The sequence below is a fragment of the Dreissena polymorpha genome, chromosome 13, assembly GCF_020536995.1.
Source record: "Dreissena polymorpha isolate Duluth1 chromosome 13, UMN_Dpol_1.0, whole genome shotgun sequence".
NCBI lineage: Eukaryota > Metazoa > Mollusca > Bivalvia > Myida > Dreissenidae > Dreissena > Dreissena polymorpha.
Window position 1 is genome coordinate 6,555,897 of NC_068367.1, and position 26,287 is coordinate 6,582,183.

General features: G+C 38.3%; 1 protein-coding gene across 4 annotated transcripts in view; it reads right to left on the reverse strand.

The window, feature by feature from the left end:
* The window catches only part of LOC127854424 (adenylate cyclase type 6-like), a 71,827-nt gene that overhangs the window by 12,744 nt on the left and 32,796 nt on the right, over positions 1-26,287 (reverse strand). For 3 of the 4 annotated variants that reach the window (XM_052389451.1, XM_052389449.1, XM_052389450.1), the window contains exons 7-18: positions 25,749-25,907; positions 20,671-20,821; positions 19,139-19,242; positions 18,265-18,418; positions 14,421-14,518; positions 13,720-13,921; positions 12,156-12,314; positions 10,357-10,532; positions 8,882-9,023; positions 7,376-7,495; positions 4,226-4,372; positions 2,732-2,933 (exon numbers count right to left, since the gene is read on the reverse strand). In XM_052389451.1, coding sequence (XP_052245411.1) covers positions 2,732-2,933; positions 4,226-4,372; positions 7,376-7,495; positions 8,882-9,023; positions 10,357-10,532; positions 12,156-12,314; positions 13,720-13,921; positions 14,421-14,518; positions 18,265-18,418; positions 19,139-19,242; positions 20,671-20,821; positions 25,749-25,907 — 1,814 coding nt within the window. Of the gene's footprint in view, positions 1-2,731; positions 2,934-4,225; positions 4,373-4,525; positions 4,698-7,375; positions 7,496-8,881; positions 9,024-10,356; positions 10,533-12,155; positions 12,315-13,719; positions 13,922-14,420; positions 14,519-18,264; positions 18,419-19,138; positions 19,243-20,670; positions 20,822-25,748; positions 25,908-26,287 lie in introns of those variants that run through there. The other variant, XM_052389452.1, reaches the window with a different exon arrangement.

A 26,287-nucleotide genomic window follows, 5' to 3' on the forward strand; every position in this document is an offset into this window, starting at 1 on the left:
AGGTGATCCAACCAGAATGATACCCTCTGATTAATTCTGGAAAAACTGGTCTTAATGCATGTCAGTTAAGAGTCCTCCCAGATGAGCCTGTGCAGTCCACACAGGCTAATCAGGGAAAACACTTTCCTTGTAAACTAGATTTAAGCTTATTAGTTCCTACTTTTAGACGAAAAATACTTTAAAAGCAGAAAGTAAAGTCCCTGATCAGCCTGAGCGGACTGCACAGGCTAATCTGTAACAAAACTTTATGTACATGTATTAAGTCCAGTTTTCCAAGAACGCCGCTCAATTTCATAGTCCAGCACTCTGCCAACTGAACAAGTCAGTCCAGTTCTTACATATTCTTGTTTTGAAGTTGTTGAAAGAGATTACATTGACATTGATGTACCAACTGAGCAAGGCGATCTAGTACTTACCTATTGTCATTTGAAGTTTAGTTGGTACAGTTCTTACCTATTGTCATTTAAAGTTTAGATGTACAAGTTCTTACCTATTCTCATTTTATAGTTTAGTTGGTACAGTTCTTACCTATTCTCATTTGAAGTTTAGATGTACAAGTTCTTACCTATTCTCATTTTATAGTTTAGTTGGTACAGTTCTTACCTATTCTCATTTGAAGTTTAGCTGTACAAGTTCTTACCTATTCTCATGTGTAAGTTAAGCTGTACCAGTTCTTACCTATTCTCATGTTGAAGTTTAGCTGTACCAGTTCTTACCTATTCTTATATTGAAGTTTAGCTGTACCAGTTCTTACCTATTCTTATATTGAAGTTTAGCTGTACCAGTTCTTACCTATTCTCATGTTGAAGTTCAGCTGTACCAGTTCTTACCTATTCTTATATTGAAGTTTAGCTGTACCAGTTCTTACCTATTCTTATATTGAAGTTTAGCTGTACCAGTTCTTACCTATTCTCATGTTGAAGTTCAGCTGTACCAGTTCTCACCTATTCTTATATTGAAGTTTAGCTGTACCAGTTCTTACCTATTCTTATATTGAAGTTTAGCTGTACCAGTTCTTACATATTCTTATATTGAAGTTTAGCTGTACCAGTTCTTACCTATTCTTATATTGAAGTTTAGCTGTACCAGTTCTTACCTATTCTTATATTAAAGTTTAGCTGTACCAGTTCTTACCTATTCTTATATTGAAGTTTAGCTGTACCAGTTCTTACCTATTCTTATGCTGTAGTTGTTGAGAGATTTGTAGTCCACAGCTGTACCAACTGATCAAGTTGGTCCAGTACTTACCTACCGTTATTCTAATTTTGAAGTTCAGCTAGTCCAGCACTTCCTATTCTCATTTTGAAGTTGTTGATCATGTACTTACCTATTCTCATTTTGAAGTGTAGACAGTCCAGTACTTACCTATTCTCATTTTGGAGTTGTCAGGTCCAGAACTTATCCACAGTAATAACTCTAAGTATTCGGCCACTTATTTAATTTTTTTCGTCTCGGAAAATTAAGATACGAAAAATATTCAAAGATTACAGGTGTCCGAAAATTTAGAGACAACAAGAGCACCACATAGCAAGAGCCAACGCTTGGCTGTGGGTGCAGTTTTGAATAAATGAAAGCTTGTCAGAAGAAATTTATATTAGAGGTCACAGTGACCTTGACCTTTGACCTACTGAACCAAAGGATGGGTGTGGCATGTAGAACTCATCAAGGTGCAGCTACATATGAAGTTTCAAAGTTATAGGTTTAAGCACAATGCTGGTGGAGGGCGGACACCGAGCTGGCTATGACAATACCTCGGGTTTTCTCTGAAAACAGCCGAGCTAAAAATTAAGGTGTCCGCAAATTATTAGTATATTGAAATAAATGCACTAAAATCGCAATGTTAAATAAGTTTCTAGTCATTAAATCTTCTTTTTTTGCTTAACAAAATAAATACAACTTCAGCTTTGCTAACTATTGCTTGAAATGATATATAACAATAAGGTAAAACCAGAAAACATTCTGCTTCCTTAATGGGACGACATTGTTTCAAAAACTGCTGGGTGAATCCATCACTTTGTACTGAGATACATGGTTATTTACCTAATTATGCGAATGTAATGGTCTATTGCCCTCAGGCATGAATCTGCAAGGTTTTATAACCCGTTGTAAAATTCCATGATCAAAGTGTCGCAAGATAAGCAAAAACAGAGCTGTACAAAAGCGCGGTAAAATGTTCTTTCCAAAAATTAAGGGACATTAATTATGGACGAAAACCTGCATGTCCAAAAATTAAGACTCACGAAAAATAATTATTTTCGCTAAAAAAGAGGGTGTCCCAAAACTTAGAGTGTCAGAAAACTTAGAGTAATTATGGTATTCTCATTTTAAAGTTTAGCCAGTCCTGTACTTACCTATTCTCATTTTGAAGTAAAGACAGTCCGGAACTTACCTATTCTTATCTTGAAGTTTAGCCAGTACTGTACTCACCTATTCTTATCTTGAAGTTTAGCCAGTACTGTACTCACCTATTCTTATCTTGAAGTTTAGCCAGTACTGTACTCACCTATTCTCATTTTGAAGTTTAGCCAGTCCTGTACTCCTCTATTCTCATTTTGAAGTTTAGCCAATCATGTACTTACCTATTCTTATCTTGAAGTTTAGCCAGTTCTGTACTCACCTATTCTCATTTTGAAGTTTAGCCAGTCATGTATTCACCTATTCTCATTTTGAAGTTTAGCCAGTTCTGAACTCACCTATTGCCATGTTGATGTTTAGCCAGTTCTGTACCCACCTATTCTCATTTTGAAGTTGTTGAAGGAGTGCTGGTTGACCTCACTCAGCTGTTCCTTGATACTGAAGGCGTACTCTGTGAGTGCCACCACGTGACTCATGTCAGAGAAGCTCGTCTCCGTCGTCAGGCCACTGGCAGCCATGTACGTGTAGCCTATGGTTTTGATTTTCTCTATGCACTTGAATCTGTTGTTTTCTAAGATCTGTTAAAATATTACAGTAAATAAGTTACATTGACTTTATACCCATATGAGTTGAATTCATGCCAGTCATTAAAATTATTATTTTTACTTAACCCTTTACCACTTATACACATTATAATGCATGGCTAGTCCCTTACAAAATCAAATTAAATTGATCACCTTTCTTAATAGATTCACATTGTGAAGGCTTAGTTTCCAACCCTAAAATATTGATGAGCAGCAAACAGAATAAATTCTGAATAGACTGCGAGTTACTGGAGTTACGCCATGGCTTTTCTGGTTTTATGTTGGTTGCATGCAACCATTTTCAATTGGCTTTGGAGCAGAAAAAGGTTTAATAGATATCACTCAAAACAATATGTTTCTAAATTGAAAACAGAGACCATCCCCATTTTTTCAGGGATGGTCCTAGTTCATCCTTTAATAACAAACTAAATGTTAACTAAACTGAAATTTACAGAGCTTAATTGGTGAGCATCGTCAACACAAAATTAGATGAGCCTTGTTCTGGAAAATCTAGGCTTAATGCATCTGCGTTAAGAGTCATCTGAGGTAGCCATGCAATCCACACAGGCAAAACAGGCAGTGTCATCTGAGGTAGCCATGCAATCCACAGGCTAAACAGGCAGTGTCATCTGAGGTAGCCATGCAATCCACAGGCTAAACAGGCAGTGTCATCTGAGGTAGCCATGCAATCCACAGGCTAAACAGAGGTAGCCATGCAATCCACACAGGCTAAACAGAGTTAGCCTTGCAATCCACACAGGCTAAACAGAGTTAGCCATGCAATCCACACAGGCTAAACAGGCAGTGTCATCTGAGGTAGCCATGCAATCCACACAGGCTAAACAGAGGTAGCCATGCAATCCACACAGGCTAAACAGAGGTAGCCATGCAATCCACACAGGCTAAACAGAGTTAGCCATGCAATCCACAGGCTAAACAGAGGTAGCCATGCAATCCACACAGGCTAAACAGAGGTAGCCATGCAATCCACATAGGCTAAACAGAGGTAGCCATGCAATCCACACAGGCTAAACAGAGGTAGCCATGCAATCCACACAGGCTAAACAGAGATAGCCATGCAATCCACACAGGCTAAACAGAGGTAGCCATGCAATCCACACAGGCTAAACAGGCATAACACTTTCAGCCTACACGGTATTCCTTTAGAAGATAATTGTGCAGACTGCAAAGTCTAATCTGGGACGACACTAAACCCACCTGGGACAACACTAAACCCACATGCCTTAAGCCCCATTTTTCCCGGACAAGACACAAACAATTCATACCTCGTCAAAGTCTGCGATGATCTCGTTGAGCAGACGCAGACACTCGACTCCCTCATTGTTGCCCTCGAGCTCAATGTAGAACTCCGAAAAGTTGGAAATGGACGCAAACATTACACAGGTGAACTCGCAGTCATTGTAATACATGTCCTGTAAAAACAAGCACCATATGAGAACATCACACAGGTGAACTCGCAGTCATTGTAATACATGTCCTGTAAAAACAAGCACCATATGAGAACATCACACAGGTGAACTCGCAGTCATTGTAATACATGTCCTGTAAAAACAAGCACCATATGAGTACATCACACAGGTGAACTCGCAGTCATTGTTATACATGTCCTGTAAAAACAAGCACCATATGAGTACATCACACAGGTGAACTCGCAGCCATTGTAATACATGTCCTGTAAAAACAAGCACCATATGAGAACATCACACAGGTGAACTCGCAGTCATTGTAATACATGTCCTGTAAAAACAAGCACCATGTGAGTACATCACACAGGTGAACTCGCAGTCATTGTAATACATGTCCTGTAAAAACAAGCACCATATGAATACATCACACAGGTGAACTCGCAGTCATTGTAATATATGTCCTGTAAAAACAAGCACCATATGAGAACATCACACAGGTGAACTCGCAGTCATTGTAATACATGTCCTGTAAAAACAAGCACCATATGAGAACATCACACAGGTGAACTCGCAGTCATTGTAATACATGTCCTGTAAAAACAAGCACCATATGAGTACATCACACAGGTGAACTCGCAGTCATTGTAATACATGTCCTGTAAAAACAAGCACCATATGAGTACATCACACAGGTGAACTCACAGTCATTGTAATACATGTCCTGTAAAAACAAGCACCATATGAGTACATCACACAGGTGAACTCGCAGTCATTGTAATACATGTCCTGTAAAAACAAGCACCATATGAGAACATCACACAGGTGAACTCGCAATCATTGTAATACATGTCCTGTAAAAACAAGCACCATATGAGTAGCGTTCTGGGAAATCAGAGCTTAATGCATGTGCTAAAAGTCGTGTCCCAGATTAGCGTGTTCAGTGCGCACAAGCACCACACTTTCTGCCAAGAATAGGTTTTCATTTAAAAGAGACTTTTAACAAACAATATCATAGAATGAGAATGTCATCCCTGATAAGCCTGTACAAAGGCTAATCTGAGACAATTTTAAAGCACATGCATTTAGCTACGTTTTCATAGAGAGATGCTCACTGACAGTATACACATAAACTCGCAGTCATTGTAGTACATGTCCTGTCAACTCAAGCAGCATGTACCTAGTTACCCCTGCCAATGCTGGTCAGTCCTTATGTTAGACTTTATTATATTTTAGCCTAGACCTGGGAAACAGGGTGCAATGCTTGCGCAGTCTGCGTAGGCTAATCTGGGACGACTCTTTCCTTCTACACTAGATTTTTGTTAGAGGAGACTTCCTCTAAACAATAAATTAAAAAGAAGTGGAAAGTGCTTTCCCTGATTAACCTGTGCAGACTGTGCAGGCTTATCTGGGACAACACTTTGCACACAAGAATTAGCCTTTTCCCACTAAGAAACAAAGTGAAAATGGCTATGTGCAAACAGCATAAAACCACAAAAGCCTGCGAGTAACTCGCAGTCTGTTCAGGTTTTATGCTGTTTGTTACTCATCAGTATCTAAGGATTTGAAATGAAGCCTTAAAAACTTGAATCTAGTAAAAAAAGTCTTTGATTATTCTAAGTGGTAAAGGTTGAACTACGTATCTAAGTGGTAAAGGGTGAACTACGTATCTAAGTGGTAAAGGGTGAACTATGTATCTAAGTGGTAAAGGGTGAACTACGTATCTAAGTGGTAAAGGGTAAATTAAGTGCCAGTATCTAAGTGGTAAAGGGTGAACTACGTATCTAAGTGGTAAAGGGTTAATTAAGTGCCATTTCTCAGAGCAAGGCTAATGTTTTAGCACTTCAGGAATTAAGTTAATATTGCAGGTAAGTCCAAAAAATCATCACATCATAATTAAGTCATTCCTACATTTCAAGTCTGGCCTCCTTGTCAACTCATTTCATTTCCAAATTGAAACACGCACATAAAAAACCTTTGAATGCGAATTTCATCTCACTGAAATTCTATACGATATCTGACTACTAACATTAAAGTTTATAAGAGCCACATTTTGGGAAAACTGAGTTTTATGCATATTCGTAAAATGTAATCCCAGATTAGCCTGTGCAGAAAGTGTCGTCCAAGATAAGCCTATGAAGACTGCACAGGCAAATCTTGGATAATACTTTACGGACATACATAAAGCCCAGTTTTTTTCCAAGAGTGCAATTTATTTTGACACAAATGTTGCCTAGCAACCCATCCTGGTACCCCAGCAACCCCTCTTAGTATGCTAGCAACCCATCCTGGTACCAAAGCAATCCCTCTTGGAGCCTAGCAACCACTCCTGGTACACTAGCAACCCATCCTAGTACTCTAGCAACCCATCTCAATACCCAAGCAAATTATCCAATACCCTACCAACCTATTCTGGTACCATAGCAACCTATCCCGGTTTCCTAGCAACCCATCCTGGAAACCAAGCAACCCCTTTTTGTATCCTAGCAACTACTCCTGGCACCCTAGCAATCCATCCAAGTACCCTAGCAACCTATTCTGGTACCCTAGCAACCCCTCCTGGTACCCTAGCATTCCATCCTTGTACCCAAGCAATCCCTCTTGGTACCCTAGCAACCATTCCTGCTACCCTAGCAAACCATCCCAGTACTCTAGCAACCCATCTTGATACCCAAGCAACTCATCCCAGTACCCTAGCAACCCCTCCTGGTAACCTAGAAACCCACCCAGGTAACCTAGAAACCCACCCTGGAACCCAAGCAACCCATCCAGGTACTCTAGCAACCCATCTCTATACCCTAGAAACGCATCCCAATACCCAAGCAACCTATTCTGATACCCTAGCAACCCATCTGGGTACCCTAACAACCCATCCTGGTACCCTAGTTACCCCTCCTAGAACCCTAGCAACCATGCCTTTTACACTAGCAACCCATCCTGGTACCCTAGCAACTCTTCCTGCTACCCTAGCAACCACTCCTGGAACCTTAGCAATCCATCCCATTACCCTACCTCATCCTTCTTGCCTGCATTCTTCAGAAAGTGCTGGGCCACGTGCAAAGGCAGGATGTTAGCCACCAGCTTCAGGTTGTACGCGCGCAGGCTCTCCATCTCCTCCTTCTCATCTGTCGCCTAGCAACAAAATAAAACATACATAAATAGACTTACTATTAACTTGGATTGACTTTATACAGAAACAAGAAATATCTTTTAAAAAGATATACAGCGTTGATTGTGGTTGAAGTTGATGAACAATGAAAAATTATGTCTATGAGATCAAAGATAGCGAATGCCTTTTATCTGAGAAGTTCTTAGCTGCATCACGTACAAATCAATTACGGGGTGTTGCGCCAGTTTTTTTTGGCTTATTTCGCTTTATTGGATATATTTGATCAGACATCTATAGTTACAGAATAAAGAACACAAGAAGAATGTCCGAAAAACCACTAAAACAGGTCTGTTAAAAGAACGCGCGTATAAATATTTGAAATATGTACGGATGATTAGTGTATCACTGGTTGAAACTAAAAATACCATAAAAGCAGTAAGTGTCGTCCCTGATTAGCCTGTGCAGACTGCACAGGCTAATCTGGGATGACACTTTACGCACATGCATTATGCCCAGTTTTCTCAGAACACTACTCATATCATCTAAAATATACGAGTGAACAAAATGCAATATGGTAGTAATAACTAAATATGAGAACACAGCCTTTAAGTACAAACGCTCTGGCGCTGACAATCTTATATATAGAGAGGGGCATACACTGTATTGATGTCAAGGGTTGAGTGTGAAACTGCTCTATCTCTCAAGCCTTATCATTAGAGATAATATTGTTTTATGCTGAACAGGCAGTTAACATAGTTGCAAAATGCACTGTAGTATCCCTTTTCATACCCTTAACTTCCCCAAAATAGAAAGTCAATCGAATAGCATATTAATGTAAATGTGATAATTGATTGTGGATTGCATGTTTTGTATTTCGAAAAGTTTCAGGCCTACAGGCAGAATTTTATATTCAAATTGATTGGACGCTTACAAAGGTCAGCTAAGGTGAAAAGCTGGGTTAGACAGCTACGTCGAAAAACTTCAACACTAATCTGGAGGTTGATCTACTCAAAATCTATACAAAATCACGCAAATCTTGTTATGCAAAAGCATGGGTCTTATGCCAGGTCTTATGACTTCCTTTAAACAAATAGTACCTTACATGCACACAGTGCAGTCAATGATTAGCCTGTATGGACTACACATGCACGAAGTGCAGTCAATGATTGGCCTGTATGGACTGCACATGCATTAAGTGCAGTCAATGATTGGCCTGTATGGACTGCACATGCATTAAGTGCAGTCAATGATTGGCCTGTATGGACTGCACATGCATTAAGTGCAGTCAATGATTGGCCTGTATGGACTGCACATGCATTAAGTGCAGTCAATGATTGGCCTGTATGGACTGCACATGCATTAAGCTTCATTTTCCAAGAGTGAAGCTCAGATATATTTGTTCAACTCACCTGAACTTTCCAGAGGAAGTCCAGTCTAGCAGTGGATTCCACTTGCTGAGCGTGAATGAACAGGAAAAATGAGAACACCACTAGCACCACTATTGTCTCCCATTTCAAGGCTATGTTGGTGGAACTTGCATTCAGCTCCAATCTGAAAAAAAAGCTAAACCAATTGAGCTGCATTCTTGGAAAATGGGTCTTAATGCACGAGCGTAAAAGGTCATCCCAGATTAGCCTGTGAAGTCATAGACTGTACAGGCTTAACTAGTACAACAATTTACGCGCATGCATTAAGCCCAGTTTTCCCAGAACGTAAATCAATTAGTTTAGCCAAATATGGAATATTGTGGAGCAAGAATCCTCTAAAAGTGCAATGTCCCTCAAGCATAAAATAAACCCATTTATACCTAGTGTCTAGAAAAAAGGCCTTAGCAAACAGCGTAGACCCAGATGAGACGCCACATGATGCAGCGTCTCATCTGGGTCTGCGCTGTTTGCATAAAGCAATTTCTGTAAGAAATATTCTAAATATAGAAATAAATATACTAGACATCCCTAATGTTGGAAATAAATTGATCCAATTTAGAAGGACGGGAGAGTCCACTAGGCATAAATGGGTTAATATAGATTAAACAAGCTATATGTCAATTGCTAGCTCAATGAGGTGTTTTGACAAGGGATAATGCATCATTTACTCGAAGTCAAAGTAAAAACAACATGTTTTCTTTGAATGTGTATTGAATTGACATCCTTATAAATACTAGATTATTTAAATGAACATTTCGTAAACAGAAAATATAAGCACTGTAATTACATGAATCTCTTTTGTAAACATCCGAATAAAAGATTGAATACCAATAAGATAACTGAGAATCCATTTGATAAGCTTTACAAATTGACTCTTTGAAACAAGAAACATGATCTGCAAAGTTTGTTCTCCACGTGAAATATATAAAAAGTGTATATATATTTAAATGCAGCTTTTGAATAACTGACAAACCTCGACCTTTCAATCAAACTAACTGATCATCCAATCATAAATGTCTTAATTCCCACAATTTTTCAGACAAACAAAAATTGCGTTTTTTTTCTGTACTTTTTCTGCAACTCCCACAAAAAAGTGTATTAAAAGTACACTTCAGTGCATTTTAAGTATGTTTTCAAGTGTTTTAATTTAAAACACTTGAAAACATACTTAAAATGCACTGAAGTGTACTTATTTTATGGTAGAGTCTATTTTTCACAAGGAGAAATACACTTTTAATGCACTAAAGTGTATTAATGCAGGAAAATGCAGACAAAATACACGATTGTCTGTTAAAAGTTTTTTCCCTGCATTTTCAAGTCTATGAAATGCCCATTTAATGCGCATTAAATGCAAAGAAAATTCTATGCCAATACTGCTGTGTTGAATGCGAATTAAACAATTAAACACCTGGTAAACAAAAAGAGGTGATACCATTAACTTGCTCCACCAAACCTACCCCACATTGGCTCGAAGCATCATGTCCCTGTTGTCAAAGATGCTGTAGTACTCGAACTCTACCATGATGAGGTACACGGCCGACAGCACTAGCAGCAACAGAAGCTTCACGATGCTCGAACTGTGCACATACACGGCACTGCTCACCAGGGCCACACACACGCACAGGGTGATGTACTGAGAATGAAACACAGGGTGATGTACTGAGAATGAAACACAGGGTGATGTTCTGAGAATGAAACACAGGGTGATGTTCTGAGAATGTAACACAGGGTAATGTACTGAGAATGAAACACAGGGTGATGTACTGAGAATGAAACACAGGGTGATGTACTGAGAATGAAACACAGGGTGATGTACTGAGAATGAAACACAGGGTGATGTACTGAGAATGAAACACAGGGTGATGTACTGAGAATGAAACACAGGGTGATGTACTGAGAATGAAACACAGGGTGATGTTCTGAGAATGAAACACAGGGTGATGTTCTGAGAATGAAACACAGGGTGATGTACTGAGAATGAAACGCAGTGACCGTGAAGAAAACTGTCTTATAAGACAACAGTTTTATTTATAACAGTTTAAATAAACAAGGGAATGTGGTTTGTTTCATTGAAAACTAGTGCTTTGTCTGATATCAAGGGCCGCGTTGTAGAAAAACTGGGCTTGAAACATATGCTTTAAGTGTCACCCTGATTAGCTTGTAAAGTCTGCACAGGCTACTCAGGGACCACACTTTCGGCCTAAACTGGATTTTTGTAACGGAAGAGACTTGGTTTAAAAAAAAATCGTAAAAGCGGAAAGTGTCAGCCCTTATCAGATTGTGTGAACTACACAGGCAAATCTAGTACGACACTCTACGCACATGCATTAAAACCAGTTTTTCCAGAACAAGGCTTAGTGTATCTTATAACCCTGCTCCCTGTGCAAGCATTGTTTAAACAAACAAACAAGCCAACTGCCAAACAGAGTGACTCCCATAATAATGCCCCTGTGTTGATGGGGTAACACAATTACAGAAATTTATCATAAAAGCAGATAAGACAACAAATCATAACCTTATATTTGCAAAGGCCATTCTAAACTTGTTTTTATAATATCACTGCTAGAACTTTATTATTAACAAGAGATGTGTTTGTCAGAAACACAATGCCCCCTAATGCGCAGCTTTTTTTTTTTGGTGACCTTTGACCTTTAAGGATGACCTTGACCTTTCACCACTCAAAATGTGCAGCTCCATGAGATACACATGCATGCCAAATATGAAGTTGCTATGTTCAATATTTAAAAAGTTATTTCAAAACTTTACTGTTCAGTAAAGTTTTGGGACAATTTTTTTTTTACCTTTGACCTTGAAGTATGACCTTGAACTTGACCTTTCACCACTCAAAATGTGCAGCTCCATGAGATACACATGCATGCCAAATATCAAGTTGCTATGTTCAATATTTCAACAGTTATTGCAAAACTTTACTGTACAGTAAAGCTTTGGGACAGAATGACAGAATGACAGACAGAAAGAAAGACAGACTGGCCAAAAACAATATACCCCCGATCTATCGATCCAGGGGCATAGAAATTGTATGTCCTAAATAATATTAAATACCATAAGGCACGTTCAAGTCTCACTCTGAAAACACTAGACTAAAGGCATGTGTTAAGTGTCGTCCCAGATAAGTTTCGTCCCAGATTAGCTTGTGCGGACTGCACAGGCTAATCTGGGACAACACTTTATGCATATGCATCAAGCCCAGTTTTCCCAGGACTAGGCTCATTCTATGTCCTGAACGGTCACTAACCTCCGGGAAATGCAAGGTCTCAAGATGTGGATTACAAAGGGAGACATCACTCTGTACGGAGATGTTGGCGCCATGGATGAGAGAGATGTTGAGCCCTTCCTCTGAGATATTGTAGAACTTGGACAGGCATGTCTTCAGGCTCGTGTAGTCTAGCAGAAGCTGAATTAAGGAAACTGCATTTTTTTTTTTCTTCATCCTTTCCCACTCAGAAGCAAATTGAAAATGGCTAAGTGCAAACAGCATAAAACCAGAACAGCCTGCGAGTAACTCGCAGTACAGCCTGCAAGTAACTCGCAGTACAGCTTGTGAGTAACTAGCAGTCTGTTTTATGCTGTTTGCTGCTCATCAGTATCTTAGGGTTGGAAATGAAGCCTTTAAAATTGAATCTAGTAAGAAAAGTCTTTATTAAATGTAACTTTCTATGGGACTTAAAATGCATCAAAATACATATCTAAGTGGTAAAGAGTTAATTGCGCCTCATTCAAGTCTGAACAGGTAACTGGAATGAGCATGTGGCCAATTCTTGAAACCTTACTTAAAAAACCCTTTACCACTAAGATATGTATTTTGACGAATTTGTAGTCCCTTAGAAATGTACATTTAATTAAATATCTTTCTTACTTAATCGAAGTTTAAAAGGCTTCATTTCCAACCCTAAGTTACAAGCAGCAAACAGCACAAAACCTGCGAGTTACTTGCTGGCTGTTCTGGTTTTATGCTGGTTCCAAAAGCCATTTTCACTTTGCTTTTTATGGGGGGAAAGTGTTAAGAAATATAAAACCAGTCTTTCTTTAAATAATTGCTATTTTTAATCAATGTACATGTATTTAAAACATTAATACAATGGTTTATTTCCTGCTTTTAGTTATATTCATATTTTTACATTTTTGTGTCAGCCACTTTAAATATAGAAATTGTTGTTACCTAGAGGAATTGAAGTGGAAAAATTCATTAATAATATGAATTTCAAATATTTACAATTAACAAAAAGACTCGGAATTCAGTTTCGTGCAAAACAGATGAATGCTGTAAACTGGTTATAAGGTTAAAGATATTCATTATTAGAAATTGAGCATCACATTTGGAAAACGGGGTTTAATGCATCTGCGTAAAGTGTCAAAGATTGTGCAATATGCACAGGCTAATCAAGGACAACAATCTCCGCCTAATTTGGATTATTTCTAAGAAGTTACTTTCTTTAAATGGAAAATACAATAAAAGCGCAAAGTAGCATACCTGATTATCCTGTGTATACAGGCTAACCTGTGAGGACACTTTATGCACACATATTAACCCATTTATGCCTAGCGTCTAGTAAAAAAGGCCTTGGTAAACAGCGTAGACCCAGATGAGAAGCCACATGATGCGGTGTCTCATCAGGGTCTGCGCTTTTTGCCTAGAGGAATTTTTGTAAGAAATATTCTAAATATAGAAATAAATAAACTAAACATCCCTAATTTTGGAAATAAATTGATCCAATTTAGAAGGATTGGAGAGTCCACCAGGCATAAATGGGTTAACCCCCCCCATTTTCAAAGCTCAATTTCTAATGAAAAAGCCTTACCATTGGTCCAAAGGCAACGCAGTACACGACTATCACAGAAACCACCAGAAAAATCTGGCGCAGCCATCTGGTGAGAGCAATCTTGGTAGCAATGGTCCTGAGTCCCTTCGGTGTACATCGGAATGTCTCCGATCGTGCCAGGACCAGCATGAATGTGATGAGGATACAGCTCACTGGATACAGTGTTGCCATGACTACCGTGCTGTAAACAAGATGCAGGTTGTCATTTTAGCATTGTTAGCCATCGGCTTATTTGAAACGCTATTGAGTCAGTTTCCTGGGACTAGAACCAGTACTTGGATGTCTTTGGGGAAAGATCAAAAGAACGCTCCCACAGTGGGGATGGGACCCATGACCTCCAGGCCACTTGGCAGACACCATATCCACTATGCCTGTCGAAGATGCAGGTTGATTTTATTATACAAACTAAGGATAATCTGCGTTTAAATTTAATGCCCATACATTAAGCCCCGTTTTAGCAGAGTGCGGCTCAATTAAATACAGACAAACTTAAATCTATTCAAATGGCTTATTGAATAATATAAGATATAAGCCTCAACAATCTAAACATAAAAAAATCTCAGTTTACAGATTTACTAGCAAAACAGTTTAAATATGTATCTAAGTGGTAAAGTGTTTAAAATGAAAGGAAAGGAAAGTGAGGCCATTCAGTACTGACCTTGAGGCCATTCAGTACTGACCTTGGTACTATGATAAGCTGTAGAACACATATCAGTATCAGCAACAGCAAGGAGCAGAGTAGATGAGTTGTGAACATAGTGTCTCGCACTCGGCAAAACTGAAACAAGAAAACGAAAATGTTAACTAGTACCATGCATTGGTAGGATATTGCAGTGATATCATAAGAAAACTGTCAAAAAAACAACAACAAAAAAACATACCCTCGCTAAATTAAGTAAAACTAGAGTTTTGTCACAGACGTGACAAATACCCCCACATGCCCCATTGACACATAATATTTTGCATGTAATCTTCACAAAAAACAGCGGACACCATGCTCAATTTATAAAACGCACTAAGTGACCCCTTGACCTAGTTTTTTGACCCAGAAAGGCCCATGTTCTAACTTGGCCTTAAGATCATCTCCATAAAACTTCTGACCAAGTTTGGTAAAGATGGGATGTAAACTACTTAAATAAGAGAGCAGACAACATGCTGAATGTTAAAAAACGCACTAAGTGACCCCGTGACCTAGCTTTAGGCCCGGAATGGCCCATGTTCAAACTTGTCCTAGAGATCATTTAGATAAAACGTGTGACCATGTTTGGTGAGGATTGGATGAAAACTACTTGAATTAGAGAGCAGACAACATGGTGAGGTTTAAAACACACTAAGATACCCCCTGACCTAGTTTTTGACCCGGCATGACCCATATTCAAACTTGACCTAGACATCATCTAGATACAACTTCTGACCAATTTTGGTGAAGATTGGATGAAAACTACTTGAATTAGAGAGCAGACAACATTGTGATGTTTTAAACGCACTAAGTGACCCCGTGACCATTGTTTTTGACCCGGCATGACCCATATTCAAACTTGCCCTAGACATTATCAAGATACAACTTCTGACCAATTTTGGTGAAGATTGGATAAAAACTACTTGAATTATAGAGCGGACAACATGGTCAGGTTTAAAACACACTAAGTGACCCCGTGACCTAGTTTTTGACCCGGCATGGCCAATGTTAGAACTTGACCTACACATCATCTAGTTACAACTTCTTACCAAGTTTGATGAAGATCGGATTTAAACTACTTGAAATAGAGAGCAGACACCATGCTCAATGTGTAAAACGTACTAAGTGACCCCTTGACCTAGGTTTTGACCCAGAAAGGCCCATGTTCTAACTTGGCCTCCAGATCATCTAGATAAAACTTCTGACCAAGTTTGGTGAAGATCGGATGTAAACTACTTAAATAAGAGAGCAGACAACATGCTGAATGTTAAAAAATGCACTAAGTGACCCAGTGACTTAGTTTTAGGCCCGGAATGGCCCATGTTCAAACTTGTCCTAGAGATCATTTAGTATAAAACTTGTGACCAAGTTTGGTGAGGATTGGATAAAAACTACTTGAATTAGAGAGCAGACAACATGGTGAGGTTTAAAACACACTAAGACACCCCTTGACCTAGTTTTTGACCCGGCATGACCCATATTCAAACTTGACCTAGACATCATCTAGATACAACTTCTGACTAAGTTTGGTGAAGATTGGATGAAAACTACTTGAATTAGAGAGCGGACAACATTGTGATGTTTTAAACGCACTAAGTGACCCCGTGAACTTGTTTTTGACCCGGCATGACCCATATTCAAACTTGCCCTAGACATTATCAAGATACAACTTCTGACCAATTTTGGTGAAGATTGGATAAAAACTTCTTGAATTAGAGAGCGGACAACATGGTCAGGTAGTGTTTTTCCCAGGAGGGCAAAGGGGCATGGCGCATTACTTTCAAAAAGGGCATTTTAGCGCGCAGTTTAGGCAAAAAAGGGCAAAAACGTTCCGTGAATACCTGAATAATGGAGAAACATGTAATGGCATCAGAGGCAGTTGTGGAAAAAATATAAACAAGCACATTTAATGGTAATAGATGTATTTAATTTACTATGATTTATATTAATATGTTTACCTTGCAATGTACATTTAAGTTCCATGTTGTTTCAATAAACTGTACAGCACGACAAACATAATAAAGCAATATATGCATATGAATCTGATTATATACACAGATCCACTAACATTTAAATGAAACCATGTTTGTCTTATCCCATTTTTCTAACAATAATCTTGACAGATGTTTAAAATAACATTGCGAGTAAATTGATCGCTAACAATATGCAAACACTCGTTTCTGTGACATACATCCACCGAGTAGATTACAAATAAATAAATCATGTTGTTGCTATCTAAAACATTTTATGCATCGTTGATTATCACAGACATTTCATTTATTCCTTCTTAATGTGTAATCTCCATCATTAAATCGATTGTTTACGACGTTATTTGCCATTTTGCCGAGTCACAATTTAATTCTGTATAGTCCGCCATGTTGATAAAATGTCAAATGATGTAAGCGACAGGTTAGCATTTTGTTAAATTAGTATACGTCTCAGTAATTATTTGAATAATTAGATCTAATTATCTTAAAGACGAAAACGTTAAGAATAAATTTGTTTGTGATTTTAAATGTAATTATGCGTAGAATATATGTTTTGATATAACTGAATAATGCATGCAATGCACAATTGCCACGAGAATAACATCGAGTTTTTCATCAAAAGTCCCGAAGTAATGATTTTATCGTGGAGGAGAACACATTGCCGACCGAAAAGTGCGCTTGGTATAACATAGCCTTCGGCATTATCGATTGATACTGACACGGGGTTATTCACGCATGACTAATTCACAGCTTTGGAGCAGTCAGAGACCTACCTATAAATCGAGCACTGTAATAGATTAAATCTGCTCAATTTATATAGTCGATTAGACGTTGACGTCTCGCGAGTAAATCAAGCACAGTCGGAGCGTCACAGACAATCAAGGAAGCTGATTTTGCGGACCAAGTATGATCGTAAGGCAATAAAGATGTTATCTATAAGGGCGCGTGGCGAAATTTGCCATTGAAAAAAAGGGCGCGTCGCGAAATTTGCCTTTGAAAAGGGCAGAGTGGCGATCCGGGAGGGCGGCGTTGCTTTTCGCCACGCTAAAATGGCCTGGGAAAAACACTATCAGGTTTAAAACACACTAAGTGACCCCGTGACCTAGTTTTTGACCCGGCATGGCCAATGTTAGAACTTGACCTACACATAATCTAGTTACAACTTCTGACCAAGTTTGGTGAAGATCGGATTTAAACTACTTGAAAAAGAGAGCGGACAACATGCTCAATGTGTAAAACGTACTAAGTGACCCTGTGACCTAGTTTTTGATCTGGCATGGCCCATGTTCGAACTTTGCCTTCAGATCATCTAGATAAAACTTCTGACCAAGTTTGGTGAAGATCGGATGGAAACTACTTGAATAAGAGAGAGGACACCATGCTGAATGTTAAAAAACGCACTAAGTGACCCCGTGACCTAGTTTTTGATCTGGCAAGGCCCATGTTCAAACTTGGCCTTAAAATCATCTGGATACAACTTCTGACCAAGTTTGGTGAAGATCGTATGAAAACAACTTGAATTAGAGAGCAGACAACATGCTGAATGTTTAAAACGCACTAAGTGACCCCGTGACCTAGTTTTTGACCTGGCATGGCCCATGTTCACACTTGACCTAAACATCATGTAGATACAACTTCTAACCAAGTTTGGTGAAGATCGGATGAAAACTACTTGAATTAGAGAGCGGACACTTAATATGGACCGACAGACCGACTGACCGACAAACAAGTTCACTCTTATATACCCCCCTAAACTTCGTTTGTGGGGGTATAAAAACAAATTAAACGTTTTCACATCAAATGTACATGTACTTATAAAATGAATATTATTATTCATGCATAAAGATTACACCCTACCCTATCTTCCAGTTCCGTCTTCCTGAACGTCAGTAAGAAGGGTTTCACATAATCCGAGCGCAGCCTGTCAATGCTGCGGGCATCGATGGCGCGACCCAGATACTCATTCACTTCATCATCAGGGTCCTTTATTTTGTCCTTCCCCAGACCTAGCCTGAAGCACAGCAAAAGTATGCAAGAGCTTTTACTCACCATCTTGGAAATGGAGCTGGGCCCTTTGGAAGGCTCATTGAAACACTCTCAAGTCTATGTCCTGGGTAGAACCAGTACTTGGTGTCTTTAGTGGAGATCTAAAGAAGGCTCCCACAGTGGAGATTGACCCTGTGACCTCCCTAGGCAGAGTGGAGATTGACCCTGTGACCTCCCTAGGCAGACACCATATCCGCTACGTCAAGGCAACGATTGCATGTGCTTAAAATGTCACTTTTGAACTTTTTATTAATAATTTTATTTAAAGAATAAAAGTTCCTTTGGAAGGTGAGACTGCTCAAGATTTTTCTCCTCATTGCCACCATTGCTCACACAGTAGTTCTGAACATCACAGGATCTATTTATTATTTATTAGATAAGTTTTGCTGAATCTATTAAAGGTAGTAGAGTTTTGAGCCTCATTCTTGGAAAACAGGGTTTAATGCATTTTGCATAATGTGTCTTAGAATAAGGGACAACAATTCCCATTTTAATGGTATTTTTTGTTAAAAGGAAATCACTTCTTAGTGAAAAATGCAGCTCATGAAGAAAGTGTCAACACTGGTTAACCTGAGACAACACTTTACCCACATGCCTTCAGCCCAGTTTTCCCAGAACAAGGCCCCATTTAAGGTAGTTGATTGATTCCCTTGAGGTGTTCCATGTATCACATGCCTTCCCTTACTTGTTGTGTATGTTGGCGTTCGCGTCCTGACCGAAGCCCATGGTCTTCATTCCCTTGCTCATGTTGTCTGCGGGCTGCTGTGCTGTACCATTCCTGCTTGACATCTGGAAACAACAAACAAGAGGCGCTCTGAAAAAAGTGGACTAAATGAATGTGTGTAAAGTGTTGTCCTAGATTAGCCTCTGCAGTCTGCACAGGCTGACCAGGGATGGCACTCTCTGTTTTTATGGTATTTTTACGTTTGATGAAAGTCCCTCCTAAGCGAAAATCAAGTTAAGGCAGAAATTTTGTCCCTTATTAGCTTTTGTGGACTGCACAGGCAAACCTGGGACAACACTTTACACACATGCATTTATCCCAGTTTTCCCAAAACGTGACTAAAAACAATCACCAAAGATTGCGCCATACTAAGAGAGGAACACCAGTTGGCATGTCAATGAGGCGGATAGACCCTTTTGTTTCTAAATAGTCAACATCAGATGTGAGCCGCGTCTTGCACAAATGTGTTTTATGCCATATACGGTCTGTGCATTCCAGCAGTGTGGTCAGGTATTGTAAAACCATTAAATTTCGTGTGGTACGAATTTTCGTGGATTTCGTTGTTCTGCTGAACCACGAATTCAAGTACCAACGATTATTTTTACATTTTTAATCCGAAATTGGTCCTTTCCGAATGTCATTGCGGACATTCTCTATTGTTTTCGGTTATTTGAGATATTTGATTGAGATATGCTAGGTAATACAATATGTTGTTTTCTTGATAAGTGTTTGGGTAATAATACTTTTTAAATCAAGCACGGAATTTAAACTGTACATCAACGATTGTTCTCTTTTACGTGACGTCGTCAAATTAACAGTTTGCAGATTTATCACATACGTCAATTAGTGCCAATTAAAGTTAAAAGAGACAAAACGGTTTTCACACCTGTATTTTGGGGACATTATTACTCAATTGTTTCTACTAGGGGACCGATTGAGCAGAGAATTGCAAATATTGTCAAAACAACATTGATGGCAATTAGCGAGCGGGGACACACAAGATCGCCGCTTATTCGCTCTTATCGACAATTATCGGCAACACGTTTATGCTTCAGTGCACATTAATCACACCCCTTGCTGTCAACACACATTAGCAGATTATTCTTCGTTATTACTCGGTTGTTTTTAGAAAAGTTTAATTATTATGACTGTCAATCTTCCCCGAAAATTTGAAATGCACGAAATTACGTGTCAACAAATCAGTTGTTTTTTATTAAACCACGAAATTTCATACCGACGAATTTCTATACGTTTACAGTATTACCCTGTTGGCTAATGAGACCACAAAACCTTGCATGACTTTTTCAGGTGAAGAGTGGCATGAGTGATCATGATGGAAAAGTGTCAATTAAGATTAGCCTGTGCAGTCAGCAGGCTAATCTGGAATGTCACTATACTCACATTCACTAAACCCCTTTCAATTCAATTTCTAGACATTGAACTTTTAACCCCAGAATTTTGTTGTAAACTTGATACTGGGCCATGTTTCCTACCTTCTCTCTCTCACGATGCTGCCCATTCTTGATGAGGTAGGTCTTGATGTTGTTGTCGCGCAGGAACTGGTTCCTCTCCCCACCACGCCCCTCCTCGACCTCAAAGTCCCCGTTCAGGTACTTGTACGTCTCCTCAGTGATGTGAACACGCCTGAAATACATGAGCCTCACTCTGCGAAAAGGGGGTTTAATGCATGTATGTAAAGTGTTTTATCCAATCTTCACTGCTACATTGACGGTATAACACACCATGGAATAAACTAGCCTTTATCCCACCTTGCTGAATAAACCTGCCCTTGCATGGACTACTTTTTATTCTACCACTGAATAATTTTTCATAAGAAATCTCTAGAGCCGAGAAAACTTAAGCTTTAAAATTATACGACCTTCAACCTTTAGATCTAATCAAGGGACATAATTTTTTGCCATCCATATAATGAATCAGCTGATTTATGGCTTCATAAAATGACATACTTATTGCATCATTTTCCAATAATATGTGATGTCATCTTTTGGTGTACACAAAACAAGTATGCGATGCATCGAAGACGCGCATTTTGTTTGTTTTGATGTGTTCTGGATATAATTATGAAAAAGCGCATATTGTATGGACTACTACCTCGGATGGAACCAGTGAGATGAAGGATTTAGATCTACATGCAGATCTAGCTTATTCGTGTTATTGATTGAGCCAAGGCTTGCGCTCCTGGTGTTCTAAGCCTCGCAACATAAACTTCTCTTTATTCAAAGCTAACCTAGTATTCTATATGTCCCAGATTAGCATGTGAAGTCTGCACAGGCTAATCATGGCAATCAATTGTGCCAATGTGGCTTAAAATTGATTAAGCTACAGTCCAGACAACCTGCATCATGTCCATATATGACCTTTGACCCCTAAGGGGGGCCATGACCATTGAGTTGTGGACACAAGTGTTGAGTACAACACACGGTTTCTACGCAGTGATCTCTTTTTCTCTTATTTGTGTCACTGTAATATGGAAAGGGACACAAGATCCGGAGGTTCTACAAAAAGTAAACTGACTTTCAAAATGATTTTTTTTCCCAAACATCTCAGGACTGTGAATCCTTGAGTCATCAGTTCAGATAGAGCTCTGATATTATTAAGTCAATCAATACAATCACAACATGTATTTTGAAATTACAAACTAAGAGCTTCTGCATGAAATCTGAAATCTTGGATCAACGATTGTTATCAGGGCTCGAAATTAACACTCGCACATTGCGAGTGAAAAATACCAATTGCGAGTTAAGTTTTAAGCCACTAGTATTTTTTTGCGAGTAAAGAAATAGTGAAAAAAAAACAGTAATATTGCTAAATGCGTTCGACGCCCTGAACGCTAAACCATAGGTCATAGAACGTCCTAATACTCGATGCGGAATCGCGCACCTTGTATATAGACTAGTATACTTATAGCACAGATACGAGGATGGTATTGGTACAAGAACGTTAAACAGTCGACTAATTCACACGTGTTCATTGAACTTGAACAGACATGTCGAAGCGAAAAATAACTAGTTTCTTTTTGCCCACAGATGGAAATAACAATTCGAAAGATAAAGCAAAGTTGACTGTTGAATAAAAAAAACGAAATTAAATTATGTTTCCAGCAAAATTTGCGAGAATGTTTTTGATTTTGCGAGTTGGTATTAAAGCTGCTCGCAATGTTTTGCAAGTAGAAAAAAAAGTTAAATTCTAGCCCTGGTTATGCCCATTATTATAATGGCTTCTCCAACAAAAAGGCACCTTTATTTTCCATGTAAATAATCAAATATATTGAACTTTATTGAATTAGGAGCCATCAATCAAAGGATTCCAAGGTAAACAAACAAGTAGTAGGCTGGTAATACAATAAGCCTCCTACTGGGAAAATGGGGCTTAATGCATGTGCTTAGTGTCGTCCCAGTAAGGCTTGTGCAGTCAGCAAAGGCTAATCAGGGAAGACACTTTCCACTATGATGCAATTTTTTGTTGAAAGGAAGTCTCTTCTAACCAAAAATCCTCTTTAGTTAGAAAGTGTAGTCTCTAAAAATCCTCTTTAGATAGAAAATGTAGTCTCTAAAAAGCCTCTTTAGATAGAAAATGTAGTCTCTAAAAATCCTCTTTAGATAGAAAATGTAGTCTCTAAAAATCCTCTTTAGATAGAAAATGTAGTCTCTAAAAAGCCTCTTTAGATAGAAAGTGTAGTCTCTAAAAATCCTCTTTAGATAGAAAGTGTAGTCTCTAAAAAGCCTCTTTAGATAGAAAATGTAGTCTCTAAAAATCCTCTTTAGATAGAAAATGTAGTCTCTAAAAATCCTCTTTAGATAGAAAATGTAGTCTCTAAAAATCCTCTTTAGATAGAAAGTGTAGTCTCTAAAAAGTCTCTTTAGATAGAAAGTGTAGTCTCTAAAAAGTCCCTTTAGATAGAAAATGTAGTCTCTAAAAAGCCTCTTTAGATAGAAAATGTAGTCTCTAAAAAGCCTCTTTAGATAGAAAATGTAGTCTCTAAAAAGCCTCTGCGTGCTGCACAGGCTAATCAGGGACAACACTGAACACACATGCATAAGTCCCTTTTTCCTGTGGCTTGACAAGTACTTAAATAAAATAGCTTTGAACAGTTTTCAAAGACCAAACTTCTGAGAAGCAGTCATGGGATTTACTAAAGAGTGAACTTTCCTGAAAGGTCAAGCATTCTTAGGAGTTTCATTTTACTGTTCAAAGGCTAAAAGGTGAATTGTAATTGTAATCTATGTAGTGAATGGTTGATAATTTAACTATTATATCTGTTGAATATTTACATACAGGGATCATATTTTTGTCGGTTTTGTCGGTCCTAGACCGATTGAGGTCATGAAAGACCGATTGAAAAATTCCAAACAGTCGGTCTGATTCTGTTTACTAAAATTCCCATGTCATGAAATCGATTACACAGAGCACACCCTAATTACATTCTTATCTCGATTAGGTGTGATAAACTATTCGCTGCAGTCTCTAAACCGGTCAGGACCAGATTATTGCACATCAGCCGACTAGTATCAGAGTATGGCCCCAAGCAGCGTAGATTCACGCGGCTGTGTATTAGTCACGCTTGAATAACCCCGTGTCAATATCAATCGATAATTTCACTGGCTTATACCTAGCACAATCGGTCCGTAAGGTGTACCTGTCCAAGATAAAATCGTTGACAGTTACTTCGGAGATACAAACCTCGATGTTATCCTCGTGGAAATTGTGCATTTCATGCATGATACAGAAAACTGTCATATACACAAAGAAGAAAATCGGATATTCTGCAATAATTGTGGGCAGACCTTATACACCGAAAGCATGCGCTGTAATTAAACAAAATATGCCGATACATTTTCCACCAGCGAAATAATTCGGTAATAAATAAATAAAAGTCGCGGATCTGATCGACAGAACAGCCGAAAGTTATTTTTATGGGCGGAACTTCACATAAAATAGTACACAAGAAAAATAATATACATTGTATAAATATTTAGTAAAAATCGTGTTAGTGTATAAATCTATAGTAAAAATCGTGTTAGAATCAAAATAATTCGTGTTCTTTATTGTTTGATGTTGAATAACCTACGACCGAAAGTTTAGTTGCGTGGTTTCAAATCATTTAATCCCTACGCATCTTAACTATCGGCTGTGGGTTATTCGACTACAAACTATAACGTACATGAATTATTTCTTAACTATTTGGTTTTGTTATTGTCAGTAACAAACCTACACACAGACATTTGTTTGGTTCAATGCATGTTAGTAAGCTATTATCGAGTTGACAACGATTTAAAACACCGGTATAGATTTACACAGACTAATAATATTGACAACGATGAAAAACAGTCAGATAAAACAGCACACGAAACAACCAATGCCAATGAAATAGCAAATGATAAAACAAAATGAGAAAACTCGTATGTTCCGTTTAAAAATAATGCCTAAGGGAATTTAACTTGTACATTTATTATACCATCTTCATGAATAGCAAAATCAATGGTATATATTTTAACATAATTTGTCATGATTTCGGATACAAATTTTCGAACACTTTTTCCCCATTTAAATCCGGACCGATTGATGTTGTGGGAAAATATGATCCCTGGCCTGTTTACATATGAGATATATTTGTTATACGCTTAAGCATTAATGATGCCAGTTAACTGATTACTATAGGTTTTTCAGGTTACTAGCCGGCCATTAGACTTGAGTGCCTGTCAGTCTGTTATACTTGTATAGTGGTTGACATTCAATCAATTAACGGCATGTACACTAGTAATGGGAATATTTCTATTTACGGCACATGGAATACAACCCCATAACCACTTAGATACATTTTTTGACACATTTTTAGTCCCTTAGAAAGTACATCAAATTAAATACCTTTCTTACTAAATTCAAGTTTTAAATGCTTCATTTCCGACCATTAGTTACTGATGAGCAGCAAACAGATTAAAACCTGAACAGACTGCAAGTTACTCGCAGGCTGTTCTGGTTTTCATGCTGTTTTCAAGTAGCCATTTTTACTTTGCTTCTTAGTGGGAAAGGGTTAATGATACCAGAATAATCTAAAATAACAAAATTAAATCAAACAAAATGTCATTACATCTGGTAGCTCTTTTCATGACAATAATGTAAAAAGCAATACAAAGACATCACATCAGTATTAAAAATCTGTTATTTTAGTAAGATATGTCATGCAACATTTCTTATCTTTTATAAGAAAATAAACAATGTCAAATGATTAAAAAATACAGCGGTCTAACCCAGGTTTGTCCCTATTTTTATATGCAATGACATGTTCTCAAACTGTAATACCAGTAGTCAACTTTGTACTTTAATACTGACATACACTAAATCGTAAGTATTGAGTGTTGCAAAAGCAAATGTTCCAGTAAAAGAATTGTGCAATTTTTTTTACATGTTCAACATTTCATCTTTCAGGATATCAAGGTAATTGCCCAGTCAGCCTGTAAGGAACAAGTCCCTTGAAAACCTTATAAAATTACAGTTTTCAGGAAACATTTATTCAAAGCCCAACTGTGTAGTGTCTATTTACTACTCTTACCCGGGTAGGCCGCCTGCCTCCATGCTGTTGGCCAAGTTCACATCATTGGACCAAACGTCAAACTGCCACTTGCGCAGACCCAGCACACCACAATGCACGCGCCCAGTGTGGATACCGACCCGCATGTTCACCTCTGTGCCTGTCACATTGCGGATCAGTCTGAAATGAGACAATATATATAGCCACCTTCTGAAAAGAGTGGGTTTAAAGCATGTGCCCAAAGTGTCCACCTAAATTAGTCTGTGCAGTCTGCCTAAACTGGATTTTCAATAAGAAAGACTTCACTTATACAAAAAATATCATAAAGCCAAAAGTGTCGTCCCTGCTTAGCCTGTGCAGTACTCATCTGGGATGACACCTCTCTTGAATTAAGCCCTGTATTCCAAAATTGAGGCTTCTATTTATTCATCTATAAAGGTGGCAGCCATGAAATTCAAGCATATTTATATGTACTTTCACAATATTATGGATGAGACTAATCTTGTAGGCTGATGATTCAGGTTTCCTTGATATATTTCAACCATTATACTATACATATT